Source organism: Schizosaccharomyces pombe (assembly GCF_000002945.2).
Source record: "Schizosaccharomyces pombe strain 972h- genome assembly, chromosome: II".
Taxonomy (NCBI): Eukaryota; Fungi; Ascomycota; class Schizosaccharomycetes; order Schizosaccharomycetales; family Schizosaccharomycetaceae; genus Schizosaccharomyces; species Schizosaccharomyces pombe.
Window position 1 is genome coordinate 1,538,607 of NC_003423.3, and position 23,707 is coordinate 1,562,313.

Sequence of the window (23,707 nt, forward strand, 5' to 3'; positions counted from 1 at the left end):
TTAATGGCAAAAGCTGCAGACGAGAAGCACAAATAAGTTGAAAGATTAAGAACAACAGCTTGTAATTGCAGTCATAATTCGTCTATTTAAAAACATTAAAATATAGTAACTAATTTGATGCATTCATTTTTCGAGAGAAGATTTTTGAAGAAAACAAGTGTTTGAAACCAATTTGTTACGCAAGGAACGAGAACTCATGACATTGATTGAAGACATTTTCGAACAACATGCCTTGCAAGTTGCACACGAATAATCAATCTACTTTCAAATTCGTTGTCTCCACCAAAATCACGAGCTTTTCTCAGATAAGCATCACAATGCTTCAATCCTTCTTTTTTAGAACCATTGCTCTCAAAAAACGCTACCGCCATTTCATAATGAGCAAAAGCAACAGCCCATGTCTCGGTTGTACGAGTAACAGCGCATATTTTTTGAAGGATAGGGAAAACTTCGTCTGTGCGACCCAAGTTACGTAAAACAGTAGCTTTAATCAACGCCTGACAAATATCGTCGTCTTGATCTTGCCATGGTTCCATCCGTTCAACATCGAACTTAGATAGCTCATCATCAGTCATTCTACGGAAACCGTTCCAAACGTAAACTAGTTCATATAAAGGTGAAAATCCAACGTACTCGGCAAGACCACCTTGATTACCAGCACTCGCTCTGCGTTTAATTAATTTTCCAACTTTCCTCCTGATATGAACGTCCAAAGGCGCAGTTTTATTAGCAACCAAATCATGTAGAGGTTCAAGTAGCTTGGAAGCTTTCTCTAGTGCTTCCACATTTGCATTTACATGAACATCCTGTAAGAAGCATGCGGCAGCAAAATAAGAATACAGCGCCGTACTAGAATCATTAAGACTGGACAGCTTTAAAAAGCTATTGGCCCCATCCACGTAACGGTGTGAAAAGGCACAATCAAGAGCATGTTCGAAAACAATCAAGACCTCTAATTGCTTAAGACGAGGAGGGGGCTTGGCCATAAGTTCTTCTAAAACAACAATAGCTTCATCCTGCTTCTTAACCATGGATAGAAGTTTCGCTCTATGCAAAGGCCACATTGGGCCGTCAGGATGTGCTTTTTCTACCTTCTCTAAAATTTCAAAGCACCGTTTGTCGGGCCATCCATCGGGTTCTTCTGGAGTCTTTTTATAAATACTACATAGCTGAACAGCACCACTGTAGTATTGAATCAATGCAGCAAATGCTACAGCGGCGAAAAAACTGGTAGGTCTTTGAAGAGCAGGCATCCACATACATTGCAGAGCCCAATCCCTGTCACCCTTGTAACCAAAAACATTCAAAATTGTTATCATTTTCGGTGGTAGAAGAGAAATCAAAAGGGTGAAAAGACCGGTGCAAAGCAAAGTTCCCGTTTGAACATACTCATTAGCAAGGTCAACGTCAGACCTTCCAGTTGAATGGAAAGCAGCAGAAAAATGATCAAAATGGCGTTTATTGATTTTACTGAAAATAGAATGAGCCTTACGCAACTTGTAAACAGATTTTACACTAGTAACAATCGACTCAGAACAAAACCCAATCAATGCAGAAAGCAACAACATTAAACCAATTGAAACTCTGTATTCAACGCCAGGATCAAAAGTCGATAAAAACGTATTGTTTTTGGAAGCATCGTCTTTATCAGCAGACAGGGCTTTGATAGCAATGTCTATTCTGTTTTGCGAATCTTTAAAACGCGAAGGCTCGAAAGTAAGCACTGCCTGGATAAACGCAACTACTGCTTGACCACTTAAATGGAATGAACTATTTCCGCTCTTAAATTTCTCGGTAGCCTCATCCATCTTGTCATCCAAGATGTCGTTCAAACCTTGAATGACGGTGACAAAATTTTGCAACCTTTGCTCTTGACTCTTTGACATTTTTAAAACACACTGACGAAAACAGGGAGGGAGATGATAGAAAGCGAAGATGGAATTGGAATGGAAGGAATAGGGGATTTATCTGGGCAAGATTTTTTGAGAACCTGCTATCGTAGATTGAATAAAATGAATGCTTAACAGAAAAATAATGTTCCTTATTTAAAACAGTAAAAGGAATGAAATGCAGTCGCGCCAAAATTTTTGTAAATGCTTGACTTCTTCAATTTTTGACAGTCTCTAAAAGAGCTTGGAAAAAAAGTAATGTTAAATCGATCGGAATAGAAATAAACCCGAGACGGTATAAAAATCAACCTTTTTTATATACACATACAAATATAAATAAATATATATGATATGTATATGTATATATATATATATATATAGGTGTTTATTCTGTATTTGAAAATAGTAATATGTATTTATATATATTTTTTAAAAATATATATATATATGCAAACTAGACCTTTATAAGAAAAAAATGGGCAGCAAACGACTTTGTAATAAGTTGATTTAGTGATTAATCGACATGCGATATCATTCACAATGGCAACTCGATTACTATGAAGTCGACAATTAAATACTTGCACTGATTTTACAGTAGTATGTCAAAAGAACAAATTCTGACAACCCGCAAATCGTACCAAGAGTAATATGTCGTAGAAAAACGCGAAAAGATCACCACAGATCTTAAAATGATAAACCTGAAACGTTTCTTAGCGATATTGTTTCACTCGTAATCGGAGTTTGCAGTATTGTAAAAGCACAATTACAAATCAAGAAGGGAAGTCGAGATTTTTTATAAACGGGATCAAAACAACTACCCAGCCAAAATGACAATGAATTACTTCAAAAAAGATGAGCTTTTTTTCAAAACAAAAATTGTTAGAATGAATGAAATCCAATCTAATTGACTAAATTGAAGGTTTAAATAGGTGGTTAGTCTTCGGCACGTTTATGTATTAACTACGGATGCCAATTGTAGGGTAGCGAGCGGGAGAAACGTCATAACGAACTAATGGGTTGCGTAAAATTAGATTCGGCATCTTAACTTTTCGATAAATACATTTTCTGTACCCTCGGTAAGGTTCACAACGTAAATAAGCGAGCGTGTCAGTAAAGCAACAAAATGGGGAATAAGAAAATCGAGCGTTGGGATGGTACATATATGATTGAGAAGAAGTAAATAAATGAATGTGCTCGTAGTGGTATAAATGCATGTGTTGCAAATTGATACGTATAGACTCAAAGTTCGCTTTCCATGTAAAGATTTTGATATTTTGTAAATTCGAAAACTGATTTGTCACAATATCGATAACCATGTACTGTCGATACAACTGCTCCTCAACGTATAAGATAAATTAGCCAGTTTGAGCTTACTGATAAACGAACAAGTAATCAATATCTATGGGCGATAGTCAAGCCATTGTCGTCAACTGATCATATGAAAATGCTGGATAGTCACCTTCGGCTTAGCAATTAAGCCATAAAAACTGCGAAGAAAATTGAAGTAAACTATGTTGTTCTCTTTACGTAGGAAACAGTTTAAAGATGGTGAACATATACACATCAGTCATATGAAATATGAAGGTTATTGATTCATTTAATGGAGGCTTGGCAATTACTCAATTCCATTTTTAGCAACCCATCAGAAGTTGAGATAATACGAATAATTGAAATACAGCAAGATTATTTTTGTGAAAAGCTATGCTTTCACATGAAGTATAAATACTAACTCATAAATCAAATTATGATGAAGCGAGAAAGTTAATATTCTTTTTGTAAAATTAATTAATTAAACAGACAATAAAATTACAGACTACTAGGAAACATAGAAACCATCCACGCATAGTGGCATAATCTACCTGATCAATGAAATTATGAATTTTACCGAGTATTGTTAGTTTACTTACTAGTATTTCGTTATTAATCGCTAAATTTTTATTTCGCAACTCATGAAGATGTATAGTGAATTTGCATAATCACGTTATCCGCTGTTCTAGCAAATTCCAAGGTTGCCTTTTACTTTACGCCTGTATATATATATAAGGAAGGTATAATAAACTTGGATTTTACAAACCACCTGCTTTATTTTTATTGAATTTAATCATGTCTGATTGGGATACCGTTACTAAAATTGGCAGCCGTGCTGGACCAGGAGCTAGAACTCATGTTGCTAAGACACAGTCTCAAATAAATTCTGCTAGACGTGCTGGCGCCATCGTCGGTACGGAGAAAAAATATGCCACAGGAAACAAAAGTCAAGATCCTGCTGGTCAACACTTAACTAAGATTGATCGTGAAAATGAGGTTAAACCACCTTCCACTACTGGCCGTTCAGTTGCACAAGCTATCCAAAAAGGACGTCAAGCAAAGGGTTGGGCTCAAAAGGATTTATCTCAACGGATAAACGAAAAGCCACAAGTTGTAAATGACTATGAAAGTGGTCGTGCTATTCCCAATCAGCAAGTTCTTTCTAAAATGGAACGTGCTCTAGGTATCAAATTACGTGGCCAAAACATTGGTGCTCCTTTGGGCGGTCCTAAAAAGAAGTAATCACAATTACTTTGTGGTTCCGTTTTCATGACAATAAAAAAGAAAATAATGTTTCATTTTCGTTTTGATGTTATCAATATTTATACATAATCCAGGCCTTCTTTAAAATATATACCTGTATATATGTTATATAGGTTTCTATGTATAGTATTTTCAATGTACTTTTTTTCCGTCCAAGTTGATGTTAGTAACTATTGTATTGTAATGACTTTTAGATTTTGACTTGAAATGTATCGTTGTTCATAGCAGGGTAAGGTAAAGCAGCTATATTTGTTTTCATCGGAAGTAATGGGTCGCAAGGCTGAAGATGTTTCTGTTGCTACATTGGTGTCTAAAAAAAACAGTTAAACAAATGACTTATATCAGAAATACAAATGAAGTTTAGTAAAAAGCTTTTAAAAATACGATCAAAGGGGTTTTTGTTCCAAAAAATTGATAATATAAAATTGATAGTTTTAATGAATAAATTCAAGAAATATATGAGTTATGTACACTTTTCAATCTCTAAATATAGGATGAATGTTAAACATTCCAATCGTATGGAATTAAGAGACCAAAAAAGGAGAGAAAGAAAAAGAGGAGATGGAAGTGTTTAAAAAAACAAAACAACCTTGGATAATAACTAGAACCGCTCATCTTTATGAGGTAAAAAAATTATTAAGACTTGAAAAGTGGTAAAGGCCTGTATGTACAAGAGAAATTCAATCAAAGTGCGTGCATGGCTTTAGGGAAATTGTATATACATAATTAAAAAAATGAAAAGATGTTAAGATTAGGAAATTTATACCATACCACCTAAATCGATGAATGCAGTGACCATTGAATATAAAAAAAAAGAGAATGTGTGGTTTAATGGAATATTTGGGAAGAAGAAGCTGTAGGAAGAATTAAATGAGGTGGGGGGACGGGAGGTAGAGAGGAATGGTTGGCATCGTAGTCTTCAACGGACAATCTAGGATTCGTGGGGTTTTGTACACCATATGAATAATCATTGACATTGTCAGACACGAAAACATCTTGCGTGTAATAATCATCAACCATATAAGGACTGGGAAAAGAAGGCAAGGGATCATCCTCATATGTGAATAAAGAAGATTCGCGAGGCACCGAAACATGCTCTTCCCTGGAAGGAGGAGTTGGAGGAAGAGGATGCGAGACAGGTACCTTTTTGCGAGGTTTGGAGGGTTTGGAGGGTTTTTTAGGTACAGGAGTTAAAGCGGCGACACTAGAATATGGAAATTGTAAAACTGGCTTAGAAGAAGCACGGTCAAAGTATAGAGGATCAGTGGGGATAAACTTGAATTGCACAGATAGCTCGCCAGCAAATTGGAACTCATTTTTTAGTTCATACCATTCACTTTGTAACTCTTCTTTCATCGCTTTCTCAAAAGACAATACAGTATCACCAATCAAGTGTGGATGCTTTCGAAATCCCTCGTGAAAAACGGTTATTTTCATAATATGATAAGATTCACTGGGAATGTTAAACTCCAGTACCGCATTCCACGATGGTTCTTGACCGCTTCTCTTATCCGTTTGCGTACGTTTTACCACCTCACCAACTCTGCAAACGCAGTAAGGGCTTTGTTTGCCCACTAGAGCCTTGTTTGGTAAATTTTTCTAAAGAAGACACGTTAGTTTTACAAAACAAATCTTCATCTTTTAAGACTTACAGCTTTCCATATTCGGACAACCAACGTTCCAAGAGGATTCTTTGACATATGGTAGATGGAGAAACGGGTTATAAACAAAAAAGCTACTTTATACAATTCGAGTGCGGATTTTAAGCAGTGCAGCGCAACTTCTGTAGGAGGGGGCTGGTTTGTCTCCGATAACGGGGGTTAGCTTTCGTTCATTCATTTAACGTAGCTTACTGCAATTTAAAATGCTTTAACGGAAATTTGTGTACGCTACGATATTGATGGCTCCAGTTAGGAAATTCGTGAAGAAAGATGCCGTGTTAAAAAAAATTAAAAATTAACAAAAAAAAAAAAAAAAAAAGAGAGACGAAAGTTATCGCAAACAAAAAGAACTTTATTAATATAACTAATTGCATTAATGATTGACTCAGTACACACCACACAAATATATTCACTTAATTTTAATTGTTTTAAAATGAGTGTAAAATATCTATTGGTATAACCAATTCCATCACAATTGCTAATTGAATGGAATGATTTGCATAAAATGTTTCTAACTTAATTTTTTTATTCTTTTATGTTTCACGAATACAAATTTATTTTGTTTTTAAAAAACTTCATTTTCTTTGCTTATCTTTTGGGTAGTTTTCGGATCCGTAATCCCAACAAAATGCCAACCCGTATTGACTAATAAGTTCCCGAAAATGTAAGCAAAAGATTTCATTGTAAAACAAATGAATTAGCTATTAAAACTGTTATTTAAATGTTGTAAGGGTTGGTATGTTATATATACAATCTAAGTCTATGTAAAGACTTTTTGAAAGATCCTACTGTACAGAATTCTCCATAATTGAATTCGTGACAAGTACTCATAATATTTGAAACTTGTATATTATTTCTGCGTATAACCTATCTTTATTTTTATTTTAATTTTATTTTTTACTTTATTTTATTTTATTTTATTTTATTTTTTCGTAGGTCTTCTGGAACTGCTGGATCTATTCATACATTGCTAATTACTCAGCGTACGTACACATCTTACAAACACGCAGAAGTCCAACCTAAAACACTTACCTACATACAACATAATATCAGAAATACACGCAACGATTTAGCTTCATCAAAGATATATTATTTATTCATTCATCGGTTAATATAAAATAAGCTTGAGTTAAGAGTGAAATAAGATTCATGGCACTATACACAAACTCACCATTTTTACTACATATTGCTAACATCATATTTGCTTAAAAAGCACGCACTCCATGATATACCAATAACATCCTACTTTCCGTCCATCCTTTCCCATTCCCCAAACTATCGATACGTTTCTTAACGATACGATAACACAAAATACAAAACTACACAGCAGTACTTTAAGTATCGTCTTGCTCGGTTTATTCCAGACCCATTTCCTTGTTACCCTTCTTCAGAGCCCCGCACGTGATTGGTTAAGTTCAATCATGCAAAGTGATGCAATGACGTCATCTGTTTGAAACAGGTGGAAGTGTGGCACTAGGAATTTACAACTTACCCTTTACTTACAACATAAGAAGAAAGAAACTACTTAGGAAATTGCTAAAAAGTTTACTTTGAGCACTTTTTGAACGATTGAATTGACGAAAACCATTTTTCTGTTTGTAAATTTCAGTTTGGACAGTTGACCGAGTCTTTTCATCATTTATACAGTAGTCATCGCTTAGTTGGATCTGAATTACGAATTCTCTGGTTCATGACGACGACCTGCTACTAGTACGTTTGGTTGATTAAGTCAAATAGGTATGTGTTTATACATGCAATTGTGAAGTTTGATTATGTAAAAGGCTGTAAAATTGGAAGAGCGTGATAAAAACGTGACGGGTTGTGTTGAAAACCGAATTTTTATGAAAATTTGAAAATTTGCTCCTATCGTCATTGACCCTACTAAACATGACGAGTATGACGCTTTCTTATCAATAACACTGATCGTTATGGGGTTGTTAGTTTACAGGAAACGTAAAATGTGTTTGGAATTCCTTCGTTTTTTGAGGGTTTGGAAATTTTTTTTTGGTGTTGTTGTGCTAGAAAATTTTACTTGTTACCATTGTAGGTTACTATTGCCTTGACTGAACTGGGATCTATGTGGTGGCAACTTTTGATGAATGATTTCTCGGAAGTGAATAAACGCACACGGGAAGAGAACAAGAGTAGAAAGGAAGCTAGAAGAGCGGAAAACCCGTTTTGTCTCGTTTTTGGCAAAAAAATTTCCAAAAAAGAAAAACGGGTGTTTTAGCAGGTGTATTTGCTGTTGAAGTACGAATCTCTTTATTACTCTACGCTTGACTGTACTCTCTCACATTAAGTTCTGAAACTCATTCAAAAAAGGCCTCCACATTCATATAATCCAAATCAACACACCCTAACAAAAACGATCGAACGAAGAAAAGGAAAAGAACAAAGAGTAGGAACATCCCTTTTATCTTTTGTAATTCTTTATTAGTTTCTTTGTTATTTTATTTGGACATGTTCTTTTACAAACTTGACTATTACCTTTGCGAGTTTTTTTTTACCCTTTGTAGAATATCTTCCTTCACAATCTTGCATATCTAGTCTTCTAGCTTTGCCTGTACAGACATCTAACTAATTCTCGTCTAGAGCCTCCGTCGCGGTTTTCCCTTTTTTTTTCGAGAAAGTTGTATTTTTATCTCCTTAATCTCCTCCTCCTTTTTTTTTCTTTTCTTTTTTATTGAAACAATATAGTTTCTATTTTTTCTGCTTTATCAGCCGTTATTACTTCTGTCTTGTCAAATTTGGAAAGCCATTAATTTCTTGTAGTTGTTTTTTTATTTAGTTTTGACAAAACTATTTTCGATCTTCTCTTTAAACGGGTTCATCTATATATCTAAATTATTTATTTTCGTTATTTAAGCGTGTGTGATTTTTAACGTCATCTCTTAATACATTTTGTCAAGTGTTAAAGCATAAATTCTTCAATTATGTCCCCGTCTCCCGTCAATACTTCCACAGAACCAGCATCTGTTGCCGCTGTTTCAAATGGTAATGCTACTGCTTCCAGTACTCAGGTTCCGGAAAACAATCAATCTGATTCATTTGCACCACCAAGCAACAATTCTCAGCAGAATCAACAGTCTTCAACTATCGCTCCTAATGGAGGGGCCGGATCTGTCGCTAATGCGAATCCAGCTGACCAATCCGATGGTGTAACTCCGTCTTTCGTAGGCTCCTTGAAGCTGGATTACGAACCCAACCCCTTTGAGCATTCATTTGGCTCTACCGCTTCGGTTGGACAAGGAAATCCTTCTCTTAATCGTAATCCTAGCCTTAGTAACATTCCTTCAGGTGTGCCTCCTGCGTTTGCGCGAACTCTCTTACCTCCTGTTTCTTCCATAGCATCACCTGATATCTTAAGTGGAGCTCCAGGTATTGCCTCGCCGTTGGGCTATCCTGCTTGGTCTGCTTTTACTCGTGGTACAATGCATAATCCCCTTTCTCCTGCTATTTATGATGCTACTCTTCGTCCTGACTACCTAAACAATCCTTCAGATGCATCTGCAGCAGCTAGATTTTCTAGTGGAACTGGATTTACTCCTGGTGTTAATGAACCCTTCCGATCTCTTTTAACCCCTACTGGAGCTGGATTTCCCGCTCCTTCACCTGGTACTGCCAATTTATTAGGGTTTCATACGTTTGATTCTCAATTTCCTGATCAATATCGTTTTACCCCAAGGGATGGTAAACCGCCTGTTGTAAATGGGACGAATGGTGACCAGTCTGATTATTTCGGTGCCAATGCTGCGGTTCATGGGTTATGCTTACTCTCCCAGGTTCCCGATCAGCAGCAAAAGCTTCAGCAACCCATCTCCTCTGAAAACGATCAAGCAGCATCCACCACTGCCAACAACCTCCTGAAGCAAACTCAGCAACAGACTTTCCCCGACTCTATCCGGCCATCTTTTACTCAAAATACTAACCCCCAAGCTGTTACAGGTACAATGAACCCTCAAGCATCTCGTACTCAGCAACAGCCTATGTACTTTATGGGGTCGCAACAATTTAACGGCATGCCATCTGTTTACGGCGATACAGTTAATCCTGCCGACCCTTCATTAACATTACGCCAAACCACGGACTTTTCCGGACAAAATGCCGAGAATGGATCCACAAATCTACCGCAAAAAACTTCTAATTCTGATATGCCAACGGCAAATTCGATGCCGGTCAAACTCGAAAATGGTACTGACTATTCCACTTCGCAAGAGCCTTCTAGTAATGCCAATAATCAATCCTCACCCACTTCTTCCATTAATGGTAAGGCTTCTAGTGAATCTGCCAACGGCACTTCGTATAGCAAAGGTTCATCTCGCCGGAATTCCAAAAACGAAACTGATGAAGAGAAACGTAAAAGCTTCCTGGAACGCAATCGACAAGCTGCTCTTAAATGTAGACAGCGTAAAAAACAATGGCTTTCTAATCTTCAAGCGAAGGTTGAATTTTATGGTAATGAAAATGAAATTTTAAGTGCACAAGTCAGTGCATTACGTGAGGAAATTGTGAGTTTGAAGACCTTATTGATTGCTCATAAAGACTGCCCAGTGGCCAAGAGTAATTCGGCTGCTGTTGCAACAAGTGTCATCGGAAGCGGTGATCTTGCTCAAAGAATCAATTTAGGGTACTAGACTGTTTTTGATCTGAAAAGGTCTCAGTCTGTGATGGTTGTAATGAAGAATAACGTTTTTACTTCCCTTTGACTTTCCCTCCGTTGAGGGTTGTAACGCCCTTTTCCATGCATTTAGCTATGTTATGGATGTGAAATTATATATGTTTATTTTACATTAAAAAATCTTTAGGCTTCTCTTTTTATATTTCTTCCCGTTTTCCATTACTGTTTTAATTTTGCACTGAACGCCGTCCCGCATGCATACTTTTAGTACTTTATGAAGTGATAAAATTTGTCTGTCGTGTCTAGTTCACTATAATATCGTTTGGACAACAAAAACTACACGCTTTCTTAATGTTTACCATTCATCACATGTGGCAGAGTTATAGAATACTACTTATAACTCATTCTTATGAGATTGATTTGATTTAATAATTAAAACTATATTATTTAGTAAGAATCAGCAGTGTTTTTAATAACAACTGATTACTGTTTTCCTTTAATGTAAGAAATCAACAAGTCTTAGTGTATTGTGGGAGTATTAATATCGTGAACAGTATATAAATCAAGTTAATGAATAGGTTTGTCATCGGTCATTTACATATCTATTATCATACGAACATGCATTCATAAGATGAAATCAAGTTAAAATTTGCACCTTCACAATATTTACTTTACTTAGTGAGTGTTTGTCGCTACATTGAGGATGTATACAAAAAGTGAAAATGAAATTACTGATGTTCACATTACAAAACGTATATAAAAATGCAAACGTTTGTTTCAATTTAGAACGAACTATTCAATTCTAACAACAATTAATAAAAAATAACAAATTAGAAAGCTTAATAAACATGAGATAAACTTGTTGAACGATTGATTAAACACAAATCTAATCATGCAACGTAAAAAAAAATAGACAACAATCAATCATCCAAAAATATATATTGCATAGATGTTGAATATTCAAACACTAAAAGAAAGTGTAGACATAATTAATTCACGAAGCTTTAGTATACAAATCAATGCTTATAATTTTTATCATTTGTTAAAAGATGGAAAAAAAAAACAAAGAAAAAAATACAGCATTGATTTTACCATTCGGCGGGACCAAAGAATTCACCTGCTGACTCATTGACGAGTTTCCTAACAGCGGCACCTGTAGCATCCAGCGTATTAAAGGCACCATCATTACCCCACCAATCTGGGAAATTAACCATAGGCAACTGTAAGCAAAAGAAAAGTATAATGACCGACAACTGCGTACCAGTATCAAGAGCAGCAGAAAGCGTGAAATTGTATTTCTGCCACCAGTCTGCGAATATCTTCTTCAGATAATAATTGAAGAACAGACCAATTCCAGACCAAGCCAGATAGTTTACAGGAGTAGCTGGGGGAATATAACCAGTACCTCCAAAAATTAGCGGGCCATTCAATTGACCCCACCATTTTTGAGGCCATTTCTTCCATAGAGCCCAGAACAAAATTGTACCCAGCACGCCAGCGAGCCAGAAGTACTGCAATCCCGTATAGGTGTTTTTTCCAGAAAACATTCTCTTGGGACCAATTACACCCCAAATAACGGAAGAATTAAAAAAGACAGTTGCATTAGGACAAGTGTAATTATCAGGTTGATCGGCCTGGCAAACATTATCAATATTACCCAAAGCCCAATCCAATACGCCGATCTGAACAAAGCAAGACCATATGGTGGCAATCATTTGGGTGTAAAACATGATTCTGGGAGGAAGCTTCATGTAATGACCAAACTTCAGATCGGCAGCGAAAGCCAATCCCTGAGTCATTGTAATATAACCGACAGTCTTGAAAATCATCATGGCCAAAGGACGACCAGGATACATATAACCAACGATAAACTCGGTGAATACATTCAAGCCTAGCTGGATGTTGGTTATAGCTTGAACGATGCCAATTGGAATGAACCATACAGCAGAGAAAATGACACCGACAATGATAACCCACCAAGGGGTTTCCGTTTTCCAACCATAAATAGTACCCATCATCATGCCGAAAAAGGCCAAGAAAACACTCAAATACCAATAGAAGGGAACTTCATCATAGGCTTTCATGAGTTTTTCATGGATATCAGGTGCGGGTGGATCGCGTAACCTGTCGTAGATCTCTTTTCCATGGTATAGGATCACGTGGAAAATGACAGAAGTGATGGAAGCGAAGGAAAGGCCAAATGCCAAAGCGTAGGTGGTGGACATGAAAATGGGAGAATAGTTTTGATAGGCATCCAAATCAAACGTAGCATCCTTGGTGAGGATGCGAGTAACGTTATAGCTATTACCAAAGTGATCGATAATACCAGAACTACTGATCGGTAGGTAATCACCATACCACGTGTTGGTAAAGTTAAGGGCTGGAGTGACGATCCAAAAGAATAGAATGACGCCCAAAAGAATGTTCATCAAAGCATCGGCAGGAGCCATGAGGGGGGAAAGAATGTATGCGGAAATTTGATTCCAATCAAAAGTCATGGGAAGGATGGAGATTCCGGTGGATTCACCAAAGATTTGATTTACAGTTGGACTATTAGGACGAATCCAAGTGACCCAAGCAAATAGGGAAAGGGCTTGGAAAATGTAGGAAGGGAACCAATTCCAAATGAATGAAGCAATAAAAACGTACAAAAAGAAACGGAAGGGGGAAATTCTCCAGCCATTGGCAACGGCGTTTCGTAAGTCTTTGCGATGTAAAGTCTTGATCAAGGTGCATTGAACGAGATTCACAGGCCACAACATACTAGCAGGACGGACCAAAAGTCTTCTGGATAAACCAGCCAATCCGTATCCGATAAGTTGAGTGGCCAAAGTCAAACAGATTTCGTAGCCAAAGCCGAAGCGCTGTTTGTAGTGTACACGTTGGGCGAGGATGATATCGGTGGAGTAGGCATTACCAAACGATACACTCGACATAACGACGATGAGAGCATGTTCTTTAACGTTAAAGGGACCAGGCTTAAAATTAAACTTTAAACGTCCAATGCGAAATTCGCGATCGGGGAAAATCAAGTCCCAAATCTGTAATGCTGGGTATGCGAGAAGCTCGGAAATCAAAACACTCAAAGTGACGGTTGGGTTTCGAAGGGAAAAGAACATGTTGACGGCGGCACCAACGGTGGAATAGATGAGACCAATGGTCCACATGCGAATGGTGTTGCATGGCATACTTGGATCATCGGTAGGAGGGACGGCGGCACGAACCTCTGGATAAGGAGAGTCTTCCTCAAACTCGTCAACCGTACTAATTTCACCATGTTCGACATCGAGAAAGGACTTTGTGTCTTTCTTGATGTCTTTGGATAAACTGTCATCGGAATGGCTAACGATGTAATCAGAGATGTCGACGGAGTCGGCCTTTTCCTTTGTAGAGGGGGAGTCATTCATATGCTCCTCGATGGGAGACTCATTGATGGAACCGATCATTATGGGAAGAAGGGAGGAGAATCAAGAGAGAGAGAGAGAGAGAGAGAGAAAAAAAAAAAGTCAAACTTGATTCACCAAAAAAATAAAAAGAAACAAACCAAAAATGGTTGAGAGAGAGAAATACTAGAAAAAGTTTTTGCTTAGTTTTCGAAAGAGAGGAAACAAGATTTTCCAAATAGAATTGACGAGAGACGAAACGAAAATGATGTATTTATGAAACGAAACGAAACGAACAGTGCGATACGATAAAGAAATCACAAAAAAATCACTACGAAACTTCACGGTGATTGAAGAAACGAGCAATGGATGGGATTTGGAAAAAGAGCAAAGTGTTTAATACTTCTTCATCAATAAAATTCGTGAAGGAAGAAAAACACCTTTATGTTTTTATGGAATCAACGTCCACGTATGTAGAGATAAAAATGTATACAAGATGGTTTTTATAGACTGTACAAAAATAGTATAGTCTAGAATAGAATAGTATAGTATAGTATAGTAAAGTAGAGTAGAGTATAGTCTAGTACAGCAACAATAACAATTTAGTTTTTGTTTTTTCTTTAACTTTCCTTTTCTTTTTATGTTACAATGGTTTCCAAACTTTTAGTATCTTGGAGCGGGCGGGGGGATTTAGCTGCCGAAAAACGTGCAAACAATAATCGATGTTAATTTGTTCAACTTTTATTTTGAGTTGACACATGGAGGGATTTTCACCTCTATATATAAAAGGGAAAAAAGGTGCGGCATTTGATTTTTTCCACTCGTAATCAATTCATTGCTCTTTCTTCCTTCCATGATAACCAACCCTTTCGCTCATTGTGTGTGAAATATGAATCAGAGATAAAGTCCTTATTACATAAATGGGATGCAGGAGATGACCAGTCAGTTCTATTCTATCTTGATAAAAGTCGTACTGTTGTCATGAAGGGGTCAGGGGCGGCAAAGCTTGACGATGGAGAGAGAGGAAGAAAGCACAATCGACAAAGTAGAACTGATAAGCAAAGCAAAGCAGAATTGACAAAGCAAAACGGAATTGAAAAAAGCACAGATGATGAGGATTCAAAGGGATGTAAAGCTGAAGAAAAGAAAAGAAAAAAAAAAGAAAAGGAAAAAAAAGAGGATTTGTTTATATTTTCATAATTTTGATTCAATTGATGTGTGTGTGTTTGTATGTAAGTGTAAGTGTAAGTGTATGTATTGTTGTTTTTATTTATATATATTTTTTTATATTTCAATTCATCCCTTTTCTCTTCCTCTCTCTCTCTCTCTCTCTTTCCCATTTTCTCACTCTTTTTCGCTGTCTGGGTTTGCCTGTCTCGATTGCTAAACGGTAACGCGGGATTCTTATCGTTGTACCACCAATGTCAAGCGAAACTGTGGCACATGCGAAAAATTCCATCGGCCAACTCTCTTGAAGTAGCACTCTCGTCAATTCCTTCAACAAATTTCTTCGATAAGGAAAAACGCTATTACACACGTGCAAACACTAACAAACGAATGTTTGTGATGTATGTGCAAAGGGCTTTCTGTTGCCAGCACGACTATCGTAATAAAAAAGGAAATTTTTTTTTCCTTTTTTTTTTTTTTCTTTTTTGTTGTTGTTCTTTCTTGACTAGGAAAGATAGGCGTGCATCAGGTTTAGTATGGAGACGGGAGGTTGACAGCCGACGTTGGGGAAGACAAAACAAAATGAGATGAAACGAAATGAGATGCGATAAACGTAAAAATGGGTAAAGGGCAAGGAGAAGGTCGGGGAGAATGGGAATGGGAGTTGGAATGGGAATGAGAATGAGAACGAACAAAGACAAAGACAGACAAAAATAGTAAAGTTGAATGAAAATAAAATTTGCTAGAATTGCATGGAGTAAAGAGACAATTGTAAAACACAGTGAATGCAGTAGAATAAAATATAATGTGTAGTAGAATACAAATGTTCATGCAGTACGATTTAAATGTTCATGCAATAAAATTTAAACGTCTTTGTCTTTCAGCTTCACGAGTTAACTTTTCATCGGTTAGCGAATGTTTGATTTTGTTTCTTCCTAATGATTATTCCTACGTTTCGATGACTTTGTTTTCTCTCTCTTTCTTCCCGCTGCCTTAGCGAATCTCCGATGTAGCCGAAATAGCCTAGGAGAATCATTGATAGTGAGAAAAAAACGTGTTTTAACCTAATTTGCAAAGTCGCGGATGCTCAACAGCATGGCCGGGCTGCATAACGGCGATGAGGAACAGACGATTCCGAGAAAGTGGGTCAAGGCGTTGATAAGAGAGAGAGAAGGAGAGAATGGATGAAAGAGAGAGAGACAGAGAGAGAAAAAGAAAAAGAAAATGAAAATGAAAATATCAATGAAATGTCAATGAATAAATAATTTAAAACCATACTCATTGCATATAATACAATACAATTTGTCAAGTAAAATAAAAGAGAATTTTAAAACGAATTCTTTGCCCAACCTCTTTTCTCTTTCTCTTTCTTTCTCTCTCTTTCTCTCCCTCTATCTCCTTTCGCCTTACTCGGAACTTTTAGCCCCGTTAAACCAATGCACCCAACGTAAATTGCACGGTGCACTCACAATTGAGTAGAATTTCTATTTCCATTTTCTGCTCCTTTTTTTTTCCATTGTCTTTTCCTTCTTTTCATTGTTTGCTTCTCTCTTTTGTTTACATTCACCATCCACCCTTCCCATTTGAAAACGTGCTGCAATACACGTGCCATGCTCTTCTGCTTGCCCTAAACGATCTGTTCAACTTTCTTGCATGATAAAGTTTGCAAAACTCATAACAATTCATTCATGTACGGCCGATGCTCTTCTTAAAATTAAAAAACCCCCTTTCCCCCTCCTTCCTCCTTGATAAGCTGATTTGCAAATAGTAACGACAAGGACTTTTTGATGCAATGCAAATTTCCAATTGTCATTTTTTTTTGCTGTTGAATAGATAAACAAAAGATTCAAAAGGTGAAAGAATTTAAATGTTATTAAAGACAAACATCTCCTGGCCTCGTGGTGTCTATCTAAAGTAGATTAAAAGAGTGACACAAGTAAAAAGGAAAGGAAAGTAGGGTAATTTATTTTTATTTTTATTTATTTTTCATTTTATTTTTATTTTATTTCTTTTAAATTAATTCATTTATTTTTATTTTTCTTTTTCTTTTTCTTTTTCTTTTATTTCTTTTCTTTTTTCTCTCTCTCTTTCTTTCTACTGCTTGGCTTAACGATCCTTCTTTTCAAGACACTTAAAAACCACAGCACAAAAATTTACTTTCAGCCAAATGCACCGTCAACAAACTTTTAAAGTCTGTTTACGCGTGAATGCTTTTTTTTTGCGAGGTAGCATTGTTGGAGATTGTGTTTCAAAAGTTGCACTAAATGAGTTGCATTTCGAAGTAGCACTCTGTCAATTAAACTTGAGGTAGCACTTGCGAGTTGGACTTTTGAGTTGCATTAAATACATGATCAAGTTCGAGGTGAAAACATTTCTTATTCTACTTCATTCGTATTTACCTTCTTTTTTGGGGTCTCAACGGCTCCACCAATTTTCAACTTTTATACATTCTCAACTTTTCATCATTCTTTCAAAAGCTATATCACCCCTCCTCATCTTGCCAATGTAAACAAGACCTCTGCAATCTCCTTGGAAAATCTTCCTTTCCCTTTACTAGCATTCCCCCATGAGATACTGAAATACCTCCTATAAGCATTCTATACATCCTTATGTATACCCTCCTAATAGCTTACTAATACCTGCCAACATAATGTCTAATTCTGCGTCCATACTATGAGGCAATGTTCATCCTTCTATGAAAGCCTCGGAGCTAAAAGAAAACAACAACTATTTAACTGTTTATCCATTTACTTGCATTCTACTTCCTTGCATTGCAACGTCCAATGCTTTCTTCCCTTTAAACACTCATCCTCCTTTGACATTGCCGTCGTCTGTTGGCATACTGAATGTTTTACAGTGGAAATTGCCAACACTCAATTCGCCATGCTCGTATCTAAGTAACACATGCTCGTTCCCACTTTAATAACCATTAGGACCCCATTTTGAATTTTTTAAAAATTTTTTGCTAAAGGTACTCCATTTTCATCGATTCGTATTTGTTTGGCTTGCATGGATTTTAGCTGCATATCCATTACTAAGCAATCGAAATTAGTTATTCAACATTTATAGAATGCTACACTACTTTACTCCATCCCATAGTCTATTCAACTTCACATAGCACTTGGTCCATGCTTAAAAAAGAAATATTCAAACAATCGTTTTCCTGCCATTCACCTCAAACTTCATTTGCTTTGTAAATTACTTTTCTCAGAATTATACGTAATCTACTGCATGCCTTCTACAGACATAACATAAAATTCGGCAGATGAAAATTGCAAGAACACGTGGAAAATATTATCAATTTTGTTAATACAATAAACAATTACAATGTACTTGTTTTTTTCCGACAAAATCAATGGAAACCATGATATTCTTTAACTTGAATATTACAACGCGATATAACATTCTTCACACTAAATAAATATAAAAAGAAACTTATCGGACTACACCTTCTTTTTTCTTTACTTTTTATCCCTAAAGTTCAGTGAATTAAACTAGTGCACTACGATTATACTGTGGTATTTGTTCGCAACAAGAAAGAGCATGAACATAAAAAATTTTCTTCAAATCTTTTAGCCTTCCTATATAAGATATAAACAAGTTAAGTTTATTTTATTCTCTTTTTTATTTTTTACAAACTACCTCCAATCTATGTATTATGATCTTTGCACATGTACTTGAATATAAACTACCAGAACCAGTGTACTTGACAATTTATCAAATTAAAAAACTTTACAATAGCAACCAACCAAGCAGACTTATGAGCAGAATTTGTTATCAAATAATTTATTATTTATAGATTAGTTTAATTACAAAAATGTCTTGAAACCACTAAAGTGTTTAACTATTTTAATCCCTACTTCTAATCTGCTAAATCCTAAACCATGTATCTCTTATAATTTGGTAATTCACTTTATCCCCTCGTACACACACAATCCAAATGTACTCTTAAAGAAAACCCAGTTTATGCACTCTAAAATCTTGTTTAATTTAAAAAAAAGTTTGTTTCCTCTTATCAAATCGTTCTATCGACTAATACAAACATACAGAACGATCTGCAAAGAGGCAGCTTGTAAAGCTGATGCTTTATTCTATGCAAGACGTTTATGGCGAAGAATGTGAAGTTATGCATTTCAAAGCCATGATAACCTGCAATTTTTTTAAACTATCACTAAGACCTTACTCAATGTACACTTAATTACGCCATATACTTCACTTATTTTGAAGTTTCATACGATAAAAAAACCGTCCCAGATAACCTTTACACACTCATTACTCTTATGCTCCCATAACGATACTTTATTTATACGACCAAGTGAAAAAAGTATTGCATTTTTATAAAGTTTACTCAACCTTACCACCCTTGCGAACGATCAAGTCCTTGCGGTCCTTGTCGAGGTGAAGCTTGGTAATGACAACCTTAGAGGCGTCGATACCGACGGGTGCAGAGGCACCGTTGGCCTTCTCGCGGGTGACACGCTCAATAAGAAGAAGGAACTTCTTACGGTAGACGGAGGTGATCTTGCCTTCGCGACCTTTGTTGGAACCACGGATGACAGTGATTTGGTCATCACGACGAACTGGAAGAGAACGGATCTTGTATTGCTCTCTAAGCTCCTTGGAAAGAGGAGCAGACATTAACACACGGCGTACAGATGAAGGGGCGCCGAAGTGAGCCTTTCTCTGCTTGCGACGAGAGCTAGTGACATCCCTGGAGAACTTCATTTTGTGTCGTGGGTCTGGTGAAAATGGTAGTTCAGCATCTTGGAATGTTTGTTGTGTGACAGTTGACAGTCACACTGATTTTGCTTAGGTTAGGGCAAATGCATACCGGACTTCTCTATATCTCGTTACCTTTTGCATAAACATTTAACTCAAAAAAAATATATAAAAGCAAAATGAATTTAAATCGTTAACACTAATTCTCTCAGTTATTTACTAAAACAATGAAGTTTTTAACCCCCGATTGATAAAGTTTTTAGCTTATATAAAAAAATTTTATTTTTGTTTAAACAGATTTAAAGCAACCTGCTCAGTGGTTTCATAACAACGATAAAATCATCATGTAGATAATTCAGTTAAAATTTTTTAAAAGGACAAAATCAAGAATAGTAACTTAACTATTTTTATGTCTATGCTAGATGAAAGACTTTTCTCCATTTTTTCTATCACGTTCAAAATTGTTTTAAGGGAAAACAAAATTAGTCTAATTAAGGAAAAATTCTAACAACCGTGCTAGTTGCATAGCTGAACCAAAAAAAGCTTGTATTTAATATGTATAAAACCATTTCTTTTCTTCTCCAAAAAAACAAGTAAGTAGTCCAAGATAAGGTATTTTGCGGCTCCTGAAATTAAGAAGCAGGTAAATTATATCTGTTATATTAATTAATTAGCAAATGAATGTAGCGATTAAGATGCAAATGCCGATTTCAGTAAATCTTCTGTAAACGAAATAGGCTCTTCTCCATTAAACCAAATTACAATAGGGATGTGTAAAGGAATAACCCCTCTAGCGCGTGCTAATTGCACGAACCAATCCTGTTCCATGATATTAGAACATTTGTGCTTGCAATAATCGCAAAGAATGTGAACGTTTTCCAATTTGGAGGCAGCATGCTCAACTTGAACAACTGGCTTTCTAGTTTTGTTTGCACGATCCTCAACAAAAATTCGATAAGTGTAATAACGATGCAATATGAAAGTAGAAGGAACGGTATCTGGTTCCTTCTCTAACTGGTAAAATTCTGAAGCTTGCTCATTATCTACGTCTTTTAATGTAGTAGTAAACTCCTTAAGAGGGGTGTCCGGCGTACTTGTAGCAAAAGGTTTTGTTTGCACAACTTCTGGAAGAGAATTGGATTTAGTTGTCTGCTTTTTAAGTACACCACAAAAGTCTGACATGACATCGCGAATGAAAATTCCCAAAATCCTTTCGGGAAAACATGCAGCCATTTCAGCATAAATTTGAAGATCTTGCTCACCATTATCACCTATCAAAACGATTTTTCGATCACCCAGAGACCGTATTGCAGTTAACAAGCTGCTACGCTTACGTGCGGCGGCGGGCTCGATAATGTTTTGGAGTACCCCATTAAAGTGTCTAAGATAAATGGAAGATATATAAGGCATGTTATCGTTGGTAAAAAATTTGGACAATGTGGGCCATAGTTGCCAAGGAGAATTACTAACAAAGTGTACAGTAGCGTTGAGATTTGTCATAACACGAAACCAGTCGGAAACGCCCTCGATAGTCTGTGTATTTAAAGGAGCTAAAAGGGTGGTCTCTCCTACTTTCCTAGGCCCTTCAATAACTCTTGTATTTTTCACAGTGTCATCAATGTCTGAAATAATGGAAATACCGTTTCGATCTAACACGGGTACTTCGCTCATATAAGCTTTGATCACTTTATCCTCCGAGGTAGATTGTAGAAGAACAGCTTCCACAGAAAACTTGTTATTTTTAGTGGTGTAAAACGGGATCACTTCATCTATAATAAAATATCCTTCAACATTCGTAGCAACGTTAAATTCAGCAACAACTTTCTGCTCAAAATTCTTATCAGTAGCATATATTTTTACCAAAACAAACTCATCTTTTAAGCCTCGTTGCAGAGACGCTAAAGAGCGCTCCTCAAAGTATTCCTCACATTTGGCCAAACCTATAGTAGAAATGTATTGAGAATTTACCGAAGGAGTCATAATTCGATTAAAAAATCCTGATATTCCATACCCCGATTGATACCAACTCCTTGAGGCAGACAATGAAGGGTTAGGTACATTCACGCCATTTCCCTGTAAGTCGTCGGGAGTCGTATGCAGGGACAAAGGTGGATCATTCTCAGTTTTAGAGGTTGATGATAATTCAATATCATTAGGCTTTCCATCATTCACGTTCACGTTCAATTGAGCTTTCGTGTCTACTACAACCTGCAAATTTGTGTTTTCGTCATCCTTTTCAGGATATGTTCCCGTTTCTTTGGATTTTGGAGGCAGACCGACATATCTACGAAGTAAATTCAACATTAAACGATCTTTACGACCAAGATTATTGAGATCAGGGTTCTCGTAAACCCAACCGCGAACATGAACTGATATGTGCTTGGGTTCACTACCGTACTCTTTACCAGTACTAATGAAACATTGAGGATAAATGGTTATTGAAGTCAAATCATTGATAGTAGGGCTCTCTTCAGAGCCCCTAAACAAACGTCCAAATGATCGAAACATGGACGGTAAGAGCCCACCCCGAAACGTAACATGTCAAGCTCAAAATAAGCAAATTTGAACCCATATGCATGCGTTAATAGCGTTTATCGTAATATTACCGCAAATACTTAAATTTTGTTAGAGCATTTAAGGATTATTTAGAATACGTAATATTTCAACTCAAAATACTGGAATGAGTGGGAAAGAAAAATAAATTGATCTAAACGCTGAAATTAAACCTAACAGGGGATTGATTAAAGCTTGGCTCACGAAAAGATATTATGACTTAAAAATGCAAGAAAAAGGAGAAACAATCAAAGGACTTTCGTTGATCTCGTAGGAAAAGAATGCACTCTCAAATTGCATTATTAATCCTACATTCAATTAATTAGCTTTTGCTTTCATCCATGCAGTCACGGTTTCAAGAGAAAAGGATATCAAATTTTCACAAAGAAATTAAAACAATGATTAACAAACTAAATGACACAAGTTTTCTAAAGTGCTTGGAGTAATGAATATTATCTCACAACTAGAATTAATCCTCAAGGTGCTCTTCGATGTCTTCATCATCATCAGCGTAAGCATCAAGAGGAGATTTGTCTTGATTCTTAAAGTATTCTTCACGTTGTTTGCGAATACGGCGGCGTGCTGAATAACCCCAACGGAATTCGGCATCAGGATTTTCTTCTTCTTCCTCATCATCCGTGTCAAATTCTCCATGTTCTTTGGGCTTCGTGCCATGCGTCATTTCCGGATCTAAAGTACCATCTACTTCGCCTTCTAATAAAGATTTTCTATGTTCTCTCTCCTGTATCTTGGCTCCCAACTTCATCAAATATGGCCGGATTAACATATATCCTCCAACATATACGATAATTCGAATCCAGTCCTTCAATGAATATGATTGTAAATAGCCTGCAACGTCAAACCCCATTTTCCTTGCACAAAAAAGAGTGGTGGATACTAAGTTCACCTGTCTGCTCAACCAGGCAAACTATTATTAACCAAGTCACTAAAATTCTTTAGACTTTTTTAGAATTTTTAAAACCTCGTTATTCGTCTTAACGTATATTCTCAATGATATGCTGTAAAAAGATTTATTAATTAGGCTATAATACTAATTTATTTAAAAATTTTATAGTTATTTGCTTTCTTAGTTTATTTTAAAATTATTTTCATACAAATTTTACTTGGTTTACAGTATTTATACCG

At 36.3% G+C, this 23,707-nt stretch overlaps 9 protein-coding genes, 14 long non-coding RNA genes and 1 other non-coding gene across 24 annotated transcripts; 14 read left to right on the forward strand and 10 right to left on the reverse strand.

The window, feature by feature from the left end:
• Positions 1-29: 29 nt before the first annotated feature.
• On the reverse strand, positions 30-2,135 carry SPOM_SPBC83.16C (uncharacterized protein). The gene has a single exon (NM_001021542.3). It carries the CDS (start codon positions 1,884-1,886, stop codon positions 195-197), a length of 1,692 nt encoding a protein of 563 aa, NP_595648.1. The 5' UTR covers positions 1,887-2,135; the 3' UTR covers positions 30-194.
• Positions 433-645, forward strand: SPOM_SPNCRNA.5232. Its single transcript, NR_194587.1, has one exon. It is a non-coding gene; the product is annotated as a non-coding RNA (long non-coding RNA).
• Positions 1,100-2,004, forward strand: SPOM_SPNCRNA.5233. The gene has a single exon (NR_194588.1). It is a non-coding gene; the product is annotated as a non-coding RNA (long non-coding RNA).
• Positions 2,136-2,362: 227 nt separating the features above from the next.
• SPOM_SPNCRNA.5234 lies at positions 2,363-2,894 on the forward strand. Its single transcript, NR_194589.1, has one exon. It is a non-coding gene; the product is annotated as a non-coding RNA (long non-coding RNA).
• SPOM_SPBC83.19C (uncharacterized protein) lies at positions 2,846-3,205 on the reverse strand (the record flags this gene model as incomplete). Its single annotated transcript, NM_001021543.3, has 1 exon — positions 2,846-3,205. One exon carries the CDS (start codon positions 3,203-3,205, stop codon positions 2,846-2,848), a length of 360 nt encoding a protein of 119 aa, NP_595649.1.
• A 384-nt stretch (positions 3,206-3,589) lies between these two features.
• SPOM_SPNCRNA.352 lies at positions 3,590-3,758 on the forward strand. The gene has a single exon (NR_150753.1). It is a non-coding gene; the product is annotated as a small non-coding RNA, expressed in late meiosis and quiescence (non-coding RNA).
• A 199-nt stretch (positions 3,759-3,957) lies between these two features.
• mbf1 (multiprotein bridging factor Mbf1) lies at positions 3,958-4,616 on the forward strand. Its single transcript, NM_001021544.3, has one exon. The coding sequence runs from the start codon at positions 3,993-3,995 to the stop codon at positions 4,437-4,439; it is 447 nt and encodes a 148-aa protein (NP_595650.1). The 5' UTR covers positions 3,958-3,992; the 3' UTR covers positions 4,440-4,616.
• On the reverse strand, positions 4,035-4,877 carry SPOM_SPNCRNA.5235. Its single transcript, NR_194590.1, has one exon. It is a non-coding gene; the product is annotated as a non-coding RNA (long non-coding RNA).
• An 8-nt stretch (positions 4,878-4,885) lies between these two features.
• Positions 4,886-6,169, reverse strand: fic1 (contractile ring-membrane anchor Fic1). Its single transcript, NM_001021545.3, has 2 exons — positions 6,113-6,169; positions 4,886-6,059 (listed from the first exon to the last, which is right to left on the reverse strand). The coding sequence occupies exons 1-2, from the start codon at positions 6,158-6,160 to the stop codon at positions 5,289-5,291; spliced, it is 819 nt and encodes a 272-aa protein (NP_595651.1). The 5' UTR covers positions 6,161-6,169; the 3' UTR covers positions 4,886-5,288.
• Positions 4,945-5,767, forward strand: SPOM_SPNCRNA.5236. Its single transcript, NR_194591.1, has one exon. It is a non-coding gene; the product is annotated as a non-coding RNA (long non-coding RNA).
• A 652-nt stretch (positions 6,170-6,821) lies between the features above and the next one.
• Positions 6,822-7,648, forward strand: SPOM_SPNCRNA.1441. Its single transcript, NR_150325.1, has one exon. It is a non-coding gene; the product is annotated as a non-coding RNA, possible alternative UTR (long non-coding RNA).
• On the reverse strand, positions 7,046-8,254 carry SPOM_SPNCRNA.5237. The gene has a single exon (NR_194592.1). It is a non-coding gene; the product is annotated as a non-coding RNA (long non-coding RNA).
• atf1 (Atf-CREB family transcription factor Atf1) lies at positions 7,611-11,256 on the forward strand. The gene is made up of 2 exons (NM_001356227.2): positions 7,611-7,858; positions 8,714-11,256. The coding sequence occupies exon 2, from the start codon at positions 9,055-9,057 to the stop codon at positions 10,753-10,755; it is 1,701 nt and encodes a 566-aa protein (NP_001342974.1). The 5' UTR covers positions 7,611-7,858; positions 8,714-9,054; the 3' UTR covers positions 10,756-11,256.
• Positions 11,257-11,686: 430 nt separating this feature from the next.
• isp4 (plasma membrane OPT oligopeptide transmembrane transporter family Isp4) lies at positions 11,687-14,185 on the reverse strand (the record flags this gene model as incomplete). Its single annotated transcript, NM_001021547.3, has 1 exon — positions 11,687-14,185. The coding sequence occupies one exon, from the start codon at positions 14,183-14,185 to the stop codon at positions 11,828-11,830; it is 2,358 nt and encodes a 785-aa protein (NP_595653.1). The 3' UTR covers positions 11,687-11,827.
• On the forward strand, positions 11,785-14,633 carry SPOM_SPNCRNA.5238. Its single transcript, NR_194593.1, has one exon. It is a non-coding gene; the product is annotated as a non-coding RNA (long non-coding RNA).
• A 269-nt stretch (positions 14,634-14,902) lies between these two features.
• Positions 14,903-15,779, forward strand: SPOM_SPNCRNA.1442. Its single transcript, NR_150326.1, has one exon. It is a non-coding gene; the product is annotated as a non-coding RNA (long non-coding RNA).
• Positions 15,780-16,236: 457 nt separating this feature from the next.
• SPOM_SPNCRNA.1443 lies at positions 16,237-19,032 on the forward strand. Its single transcript, NR_150327.1, has one exon. It is a non-coding gene; the product is annotated as a non-coding RNA (long non-coding RNA).
• Positions 19,033-19,119: 87 nt separating this feature from the next.
• Positions 19,120-19,441, reverse strand: SPOM_SPNCRNA.1444. The gene has a single exon (NR_150328.1). It is a non-coding gene; the product is annotated as a non-coding RNA (long non-coding RNA).
• SPOM_SPNCRNA.5239 lies at positions 19,421-20,551 on the forward strand. Its single transcript, NR_194594.1, has one exon. It is a non-coding gene; the product is annotated as a non-coding RNA (long non-coding RNA).
• On the reverse strand, positions 19,573-20,030 carry rpl26 (60S ribosomal protein uL24). The gene has a single exon (NM_001021548.3). The coding sequence runs from the start codon at positions 20,012-20,014 to the stop codon at positions 19,634-19,636; it is 381 nt and encodes a 126-aa protein (NP_595654.1). The 5' UTR covers positions 20,015-20,030; the 3' UTR covers positions 19,573-19,633.
• On the reverse strand, positions 20,265-22,533 carry app1 (actin cortical patch protein). Its single transcript, NM_001021549.3, has one exon. It carries the CDS (start codon positions 22,514-22,516, stop codon positions 20,699-20,701), a length of 1,818 nt encoding a protein of 605 aa, NP_595655.1. The 5' UTR covers positions 22,517-22,533; the 3' UTR covers positions 20,265-20,698.
• Positions 21,413-21,753, forward strand: SPOM_SPNCRNA.5240. The gene has a single exon (NR_194595.1). It is a non-coding gene; the product is annotated as a non-coding RNA (long non-coding RNA).
• Positions 22,534-22,719: 186 nt separating the features above from the next.
• On the reverse strand, positions 22,720-23,466 carry pga2 (protein trafficking protein Pga2). The gene has a single exon (NM_001021550.3). The coding sequence runs from the start codon at positions 23,427-23,429 to the stop codon at positions 23,031-23,033; it is 399 nt and encodes a 132-aa protein (NP_595656.1). The 5' UTR covers positions 23,430-23,466; the 3' UTR covers positions 22,720-23,030.
• Positions 22,728-23,703, forward strand: SPOM_SPNCRNA.1445. Its single transcript, NR_150329.1, has one exon. It is a non-coding gene; the product is annotated as a non-coding RNA (long non-coding RNA).
• Positions 23,704-23,707: the final 4 nt, after the last annotated feature.

Excerpts from the sequence above, each read along its gene's own strand:
- SPOM_SPBC83.16C (NM_001021542.3), bottom strand. The coding sequence starts at position 1,886 with ATGTCAAAGAGTCAAGAGCAAAGGTTGCAAAATTTTGTCACCGTCATT.
- pga2 (NM_001021550.3), bottom strand. The coding sequence starts at position 23,429 with ATGGGGTTTGACGTTGCAGGCTATTTACAATCATATTCATTGAAGGAC.
- fic1 (NM_001021545.3), bottom strand. The coding sequence starts at position 6,160 with ATGTCAAAGAATCCTCTTGGAACGTTGGTTGTCCGAATATGGAAAGCT. Across the intron at positions 6,060-6,112 it reads TTGTCCGAATATGGAAAGCT|AAAAATTTACCAAACAAGGC; the intron begins GTAAGTCTTAAA and ends TGTCTTCTTTAG.
- app1 (NM_001021549.3), bottom strand. The coding sequence starts at position 22,516 with ATGTTTCGATCATTTGGACGTTTGTTTAGGGGCTCTGAAGAGAGCCCT.
- atf1 (NM_001356227.2), top strand. The coding sequence starts at position 9,055 with ATGTCCCCGTCTCCCGTCAATACTTCCACAGAACCAGCATCTGTTGCC.
- mbf1 (NM_001021544.3), top strand. The coding sequence starts at position 3,993 with ATGTCTGATTGGGATACCGTTACTAAAATTGGCAGCCGTGCTGGACCA.
- rpl26 (NM_001021548.3), bottom strand. The coding sequence starts at position 20,014 with ATGAAGTTCTCCAGGGATGTCACTAGCTCTCGTCGCAAGCAGAGAAAG.